Below are 8,183 nucleotides of genomic sequence, written 5' to 3' on the forward strand. Positions count from 1 at the left end.
GTGTGTGTGTGTGTGTGTGTGTGTGTGTGTGTGTGTGTGTATGGAGCCATTTATTTGCATATGTTGCATAAGGTACAATATGCACGTACGCGCGTATACGCGTGGCAGTGCGAATGAGGCCATAGAGTGAACTAATCTTATCAGATACGTGAAAGGATTACTTTCACGGATTACACAAAAAATCAGTGATTCTAGAATAAATAAGCAAACAAATTACTGTGCGGTGATAAATATGAAGCCTCATAGGTGATTAAACACCAAGTTCCTCCATCAAGTAGTATTACAGTTGGACAAATTAAACTAAAAGTCTCTCCTAAAAAAAGTGATAGTATTGATGGATAAAGTATCTGGATATCATTTTAACCAAGCTATAAAACATTTGTCGAGTTTGGTTAAAATGATGTCCAGATACTATATCCATCAATACGATCACTTTTTTTAGGAGAGAGTTTTAGTTTAATTTGTCCAACTGTAAGGGCCTGTTCACATGATTTTCAGGTCCGGATCAGGTGTGGATCTGCAGACGCGGTGCTATGTGTTTTTGCAGCGTTTTTACCGCGTTTTTGATGCGTTCCAGTAAAAAAAAAAGAAAAAAAATTTCTGCTGGAGTGGGGCTGTCAGTATGTTAGCTGCAGTGCAGTGAGTTTTTCACGCGTTTTGTGTTTCCTGACTGGACAAAATGTGACATACAGTATTTTTTCTGTCGTAACCTGAACGGACTGCCCACGTGAGAACTGTAGCCCATAAAACACATATGGATACATTGGGATGCATTTTTAGTGCATGAGCGTACGGAGCAGGTCAGCACAGAAAACGGACGTTGTGTGAACAGGCCCTAATACTACTTGATGGAGGAACTTGGTGTTTATTCACCTATGAGGTTTCATATTTCTCACCGCACAGTAATTTGTTTGTTTATTTATTCTAGAATCACAGATTTTTGGTGTACACAATAAGCAAAGTATCCTTTCACGTATCTGATAAGATTAGTTCACTCTATATATCTATAGATATGCATGGCATTGAAACCGACTGAGTTTAATGGTGTCGGCATACAATGCATAAAACACACAGAGGTTGATTAACAGATTGCTGCACAGGACCTAGCGCAACATAATTGCAATCACCAAAGAAGTACACTAGGTTTCTGGGGGTACCACAGGCAGAGCCCAGTGCCTTAGGTGTCACATTACAGGCAAGACCCACAGTCTTTGGCACAGCAGGGTCCAGAAATGGCCACCAAAGCAGCATTAAATATTAGCCTATTTACAGGTGAAACTTGAATAATTAGAATATCGTGCAAAGTTCATTTATTTCACTAATGCAACTTAAAAGGTGAAACGAATATATGAGATAGACTCATTACATGCAAAGCAAGATAATTCAAGCCGTGATTTGTCATAATTGTGATGATTATGGCTTACAGCTCATGAAAACCCCAAGAACCCCAAATCCACAACCTCAAAAAAGTAGATTATTACATGCAATCAATAAAACAAGGATTGTACATAGAACAATATCGGACCTTTGAAAAGTACAAGCATGCATATGTACTCAGTACTTGGTTTGGGCCCCTTTTGCAGCACATACTGCAATTACTTTTGCACAATATTCTAATTATTCGAGTTTCACCTGTAGATAGCTGCTGTGCAGAGACCAAATGAAGCATCTTAAGAAAAATCTTGATTGATGAGAATAAACATCCACAAAGTCCTGAAAATGTTGATAGAAAAATGTGGCATTAGTTAGGGGTGGGATTACAGTAGGCTGGCCTAAAATTTCTCTGTTTGTCAGTGACCACCTTCTAAGGGCATAACCCACATATCTATGATTACTTACAGTATATTCCCGTGTCCATCAATGGATGGTAAATAAATAAATTAATATTTTGTATTCTTGTTTTTAGCCAGCAGGTGAAGTTCTAGGCCACCTTTCAGGTTATCCTAATCTGCTTAGCTGAAGAAAAAAAAACAGCTCAATAGCTCAAGCCTCACTTTACACATACACAACAGAATAGGACAGAGCAATGACTAATCCCACTTCCTACCTACTCTGCTTAGGAGACCTATCGAGTTAAAGTTATAGAGAGGAGGAGGAAGGTAATCTACTTCTGCCACACTGTCTCTTCAGAAAACCATCTTTCTTTATAAATCCAGTGCCATGTGGGCATCCTGTATTAAATGTTTGTTTTTAAAACAAAAAAAAATTCTATAACCATTTAGAAAACATGTATAAAATATAAATGTAAACTTAAAAGTAAATGTTAAATGAAATGTATCCATAACCATTATAGTTGTCTTTAAGTCAACTGTTTCTGTTCTTTCCAAATATAGATTCTGTAAGTCACACACGGTCTCTTTCCCCCTTTGAGGATGCTGTGGACAAAACTCCAGTGATACGCTCTGTCATATTGAAACTGCTGCTGAAGTACAGGTAAACAGGAAATCTAATAAGGACATTCGGCCATCTTGTACTCTTTTGATTCTGAAATGATTGGCTAACATATGTTTGTTTTGGCTCTGCTTATTTTAGCTTTGACAATATAATGAAACATGCACAAGATTATTTAGACAGAGTCAAAGGAAGCAATCTTCTGAAACTCGCAGACACAAAAGAAGTATACCTGCTATTCATTAACTGTCTGGAGGTAAGACTTTCTTAGGTTCCTGGCTTTTTCATGAGTCTCATATAACAGGTGGCAGTACTGGATACCATGAGAATGTATAGCCAAATGTAAATGTTACATTATTTTCACATTAAGTACTCACATTCTGGTCCTGATGTTTGCCCCTCCCCACTGATCTTCTCTTTTGTATGTTAACTATGAAATACCTTCAATAAATTCTTATTACACCTAAATATAACAGGTGATAGTAATAAACTCTGACTTTAAAATAAAGCATTCTTTTGTATGCTATTTGTGGTTACCTTACGGCACAATAGTCCTAGCTTGGATCCCCACTAGTATCCAATCTACCCATTGTTCATATCTTCTCCCCATACACCCCATACTTATGTAAGTTTCCTCTAGGTGCTCCAATTCCACAGTCCAAAAACATACTGACTGCATATGTATTGACTTTTCAACATATTTGAGGAGGCAAACATTAGGAGGGTTATTCATAAAAGAGCCGAAGGATCCAGCCACAACTTTGGCTGATCCTTCGGCTCACTTTGACCGTCTGAACCCTTCGGTTCAGTGGAACCACTGCTATACAGGCTATTTACAAGCCATAGTGACATGCATAGCGGGGAGAAAGGTCGGCAGAAGCCGACCGATCTCTCCGCGAAAGACAACAGCTGGGCAGAGCCAGCCTTAACGTCACGGTTGGCTTCACCCAGTTGTTGTCTTTCAATGACAGCCCAGCGTCCTCGAGGATACTGGGCTGTCATGACATGTAAACAGTTGGGCGGAGCCAGCTGTAATGTCACTGTTTCTCCACCCAGTTGTCTTTCAATGACAGTCCAGCGTTTTCGAGGACACTGGGCTGTCATTACATGTACATAGTTGGGCGGAGCCAGCTGTAATGTCACTGCTGGCTCCGCCCAGTTGTCTTTCAATGACAGCCCAGCGTCTTTGAGGACACTGGGCTGTCATTACATGTAAACAGTTGGGCAGATCTAGCAGTGATGCCGCCGTTAGCTATGCCCAATTGCTTGTTTTCCCGGCATCTGTCGGAATGCTATTCTGTGGCGGGAGTTCATCATGAGTGAACGGGTCGTGTTTTTTTTTTGTTATTTCATGTTGAACTTGCAGGAGAGATGTGTTAAAGCGGACCTGTACCCCCTTTCACTAAAAATCACATCTGCATGCAGCTCTGCATGCTGATTTAAAATCATCTTACATTCATTAGTTAAACAAACATGTTTTTCATGTTTGTATCTACTTCCTGATTAAGGATGGGCTGCATGTTCGAGTCGAGCATAAGTTCGACTCGAACATTGCATGTTCTACCGTTTGCCGAACGCCGAACATTATGGGATGTCCGTGATCTGTTCGACCACGGCACATCCCACAATGCACAGAGTAATAAGGTATGCAAAGAATACAAAGTCTGCAATTATCTAGAAGTGTGTGTTTGTAGATTGTCATTACTAAACATTTTCTAAAGGTGTTTTTATTGTTATTTTAAAGATATGGGTAAAGGTCCTCTTTAACCCCTTCATGACAGCTAGTTTTCAGTTTCTGTTCATAAATGACTGACACACTTTTTACATTTTTGCTGTGTGATTCTTCCACGGCAGTAATATATTTTCTTACTAAATGTACCCCCACATATTATATATTGTTTTTTAGAGGACAGATAGGTACACATGTTTGCTATAGTTATATATATATTATATTATAACGCCTCATTAGTTATAAAATATAGAATAAAATATTTAAAAAATATTTACAAGCCATAGTGACATGCATAGCGGGGAGAAAGGTCGGCAGAAGCCGACCGATCTCTCCGCGAAAGACAACAGCTGGGCAGAGCCAGCCTTAACGTCACGGTTGGCTTCACCCAGTTGTTGTCTTTCAATGACAGCCCAGCATCCTCGAGGATACTGGGCTGTCATGACATGTAAACAGTTGGGCGGAGCCAGCTGTAATGTCACTGTTTCTCCACCCAGTTGTCTTTCAATGACAGTCCAGCGTTTTTCGAGGACACTGGGCTGTCATTACATGTACACAGTTGGGCAGAGCCAGCTGTAATGTCACTGCTGGCTCCGCCCAGTTGTCTTTCAATGACAGCCCAGCGTCTTTGAGGACACTGGGCTGTCATTACATGTAAACAGTTGGGCAGATCTAGCAGTGATGCCGCCGTTAGCTATGCCCAATTGCTTGTTTTCCCGGCATCTGTCGGAATGCTATTCTGTGGCGGGAGTTCATCATGAGTGAACGGGTCGTGTTTTTTTTTTGTTATTTCATGTTGAACTTGCAGGAGAGATGTGTTAAAGCGGACCTGTACCCCCTTTCACTAAAAATCACATCTGCATGCAGCTCTGCATGCTGATTTAAAATCATCTTACATTCATTAGTTAAACAAACATGTTTTTCATGTTTGTATCTACTTCCTGATTAAGGATGGGCTGCATGTTCGAGTCGAGCATAAGTTCGACTCAATATACAGAGAGATATACAGAGAGAGATACAGAGAGAGATACAGAGAGAGATACAGAGCGATATACAGAGAGATATACAGAGAGAGATACAGAGAGATATACAGAGAGATACAGAGAGCTATACAGAGAGCTATACAGAGAGAGCAACCGCTCTTACTGTAAAGAACCCTCTTCGCCCATTGTGCTGGAGAGATACATTTGTAACACTGCCTGAAATGTATCACAAACATCAGGCCAATTTATCAAACTGTCAAAAGGAATAGCAGAGAGGTGAGTCACTCTGCTACCTCTCTGCTATCTTCAGCTGTCAAATACGGGAGCGCTATTCATTAATGAAAGAAAGAAGCTTTTACAAAATCTTAACTATTTCATTAATGAATGTCTCAATACTGAGGCATTCATTAATGGCTGGTAACCGCTGAGAATCAGCAGTTACCGGCATTACAGAGCCTTAAATAAATAACTCTTCACCAACAGTGTACGTGTCAGTCTAATAGTCACTTTGTGGCGGGACGTACAGTGTACGTCTCCCGTCACGAAGGGGTTAAGAAACAGCCTTCACTGTCCACATTGAATATTAGCAAGATTACTGTTTGACGTTCAGTCAAAAATAGAGTAGACATGTTTGACATCAGCCGAAGATAGCATTTCAGAGAAGAACTTGAACAACTGTGAGGCATGGTGGTGGAAATGTTATAGTTTTGGGTTGCTTTGCTGCTTCAGGGCCTGGGCAGCATGTAGTCACCGAGTATACATTTGGCATCATTTTAGAGTGGGCTTAATGAATATGTGAGGCCATCTGTCCAAAATGTAATGTTAAATTGGAAGTGAGACTTTCAACACGATAATTATGCAAAATCACTATCTATGAAGGCACGATCAATGCATCCAGGGATAGCGATTGTTTCCCAACTGCATGTAATCATATCACATACAACTACATGCAGCATGTCGGCGTTCTGCAAATTGCACCTAAAATAAAGATGTGAATGGAGCCTTTCACTGAGAGTTCAGTCAGACTTTAAAGCATAAGTCAGTACGCTAAGCATAACCTGTACTTACCTGTCTGTAGAGCTTCATTATGAGGCACACCAGCATCTCATAGTTTATGACTAAAATCCTCAGAAATCCTCTGAGCTGTTCGGGTGCATGTGCACCACGGATCCATTCATTTCAATTAGGGATGTTCAGATACCAAGTACTGTACTCGGTACAAGTACAAGTACAGATACTTTTCCAGCTCCAACACTAGACTAGAGAAAAATTCAAAAGTTAAGAGGCAGTTATCATTTTGAAAGAGCGTACAGAGCTCCTGGGATTTGTGCATCCCTGTTTTAATGTATGATTATTCTTTTATAAATATACATGTAAGGGATACACCGATACCATTTTTTCAAGTACTGATACTTGTCCAAGTACTCACAGATACAAGTACTGATACATTTTTGTTTATTGTCATGTGCCAGTTTTTCTAAAACAATGCAGACTAATGATTTCAGGACAGTGGTGGAGCGCCAGAGCCAGGTCCCAGCTGCAACCCTGGTAGTTCTCATGAAAATGCCAAGTATTGGCACTGGTATCTGAACATGCTTAATTTCAATGGAAAGTTTATCCCCAGGCTGACAAATGGGCTTCCAGTTAAGATGATTGGAGGTTACATGCGCATGCGCAGCACATTTTTCTTGGTGGATTTCTGAAAGCTTCAGCCAGGAACTGTATGGTGCTGTGTTTATCACTGAATGGAAACATCTGGGCAGCGGTATGGTAGACAGGTATATATGTACCATAACATATGCTCAGTTTGCTGGGGAGGAGGTGTAGAAAAGTGCTTTTATCTCTAAATGTCAAAGAAAGAGACACATTTTTACTATGACAGTCTTTTATGTGTGGTATCAAGATCATATTTGTGTTCTATATGTTGTATTATTTTATTATAAGTTGGGATTTATTGCAGGATTCACTATATGAAAAAAAACAAAAAGTTCAAAATGAGGATGAAAAACTTGAATACTTTGAATTGGAAGCATCGTTTTTGCAAAACTACTTAAGAAGCAGCAAGTGGCAAAGAAATGAGGAGACATCAGTACAGCTGCTTCAGGATGTGGCCAGAGTGAGGCTGGCACTTGATGTGGCGGCAGAAATGATGTCAGTCAAACTGAGAGGTACATGGGACAAGCATATATTTTATCACATTCCTAATATCAGATTAGGGTCTGATTGGTAAATGTTCCGCCGAGCACAGCACTACCACCACTAAATGAGGAGCACAGGAATTTTCTATGATGCTTAGTGCCATCTAGTGGCAGGAATGCAGTGCAAATGGCATTCACCCAGCTATATTCTGGGCAGAAGATTTAAAAACAAGCAATGGGTGTTGCTGAGGCAGAGATTGACCAGCATTGAACTGTTCAGCCCTGTATAAAGTAATGAGGGTAGATGTATGGACATTTAGTATTTTTTTCCCAGCAATGAAAGAACAAAGACAAAAAGCAGCAACATTAGCAGTGGTCAGGGAATATCCTAGCACAGACCACTGTGATCCTTCATACTATGGACAGGCTGGACCTGAACCAGTAAGTGTACAGATGCTGCTCTATTTCTAGTTGATGCATGTACACACTCCTCACTCCAGAAAGGCTTCTGTTATGGATAGATCAGAGTCTGAAGCATAATTAAAGGAGAACTATGAGGTGAGTGAAAAATCACTCATCCTCATAGTTAAAGCCGGCCTGTGACAATGAAACGGTCACTTGTCGGCTCTATAGATCGGGAAGTGAGCGAACACACACCGTCACTCGCTCACTTTCTGATAATTGCACTGCAGAGAGCAGTGACTGTCAGTCACTGCTCCCTGCAGGGATTAATGTCTGATCCTCCAGTGCTGAGTGGAGGAATGAACAGGGGAGGGGCGAGCACAGCTAACTCTGCCTCTGTCAATCAGCTAGCTGGGTGGATCTCAACAGTATTGCCGGGATCCGTCCCGGCTGCGGCGCTCTCGGTTCAGCTTCTCCGTTCTCGCTCACTCAGCCTCCTTTGACAGCGTGTCAGAGAGGAGAGCGGGTACAAACTGCGTG

The 8,183-nt window shown here is 40.9% G+C and overlaps 1 protein-coding gene across 1 annotated transcript in view; it reads left to right on the forward strand.

Moving 5' to 3' along the window:
* LOC108785793 (E3 ubiquitin-protein ligase RNF213-like) overlaps positions 1–8,183 on the forward strand; it is a 172,391-nt gene that overhangs the window by 107,702 nt on the left and 56,506 nt on the right. The window contains exons 30-32 of the mRNA XM_018554942.1: positions 2,334–2,433; positions 2,533–2,647; positions 7,064–7,271. Coding sequence (XP_018410444.1) covers positions 2,334–2,433; positions 2,533–2,647; positions 7,064–7,271 — 423 coding nt within the window. The remainder of the gene's footprint in view (positions 1–2,333; positions 2,434–2,532; positions 2,648–7,063; positions 7,272–8,183) is intronic.

This window comes from Nanorana parkeri, unplaced genomic scaffold, assembly GCF_000935625.1.
Source record: "Nanorana parkeri isolate BGI_ZX_2015 unplaced genomic scaffold, ASM93562v1 scaffold179, whole genome shotgun sequence".
Taxonomy (NCBI): domain Eukaryota; kingdom Metazoa; phylum Chordata; class Amphibia; order Anura; family Dicroglossidae; genus Nanorana; species Nanorana parkeri.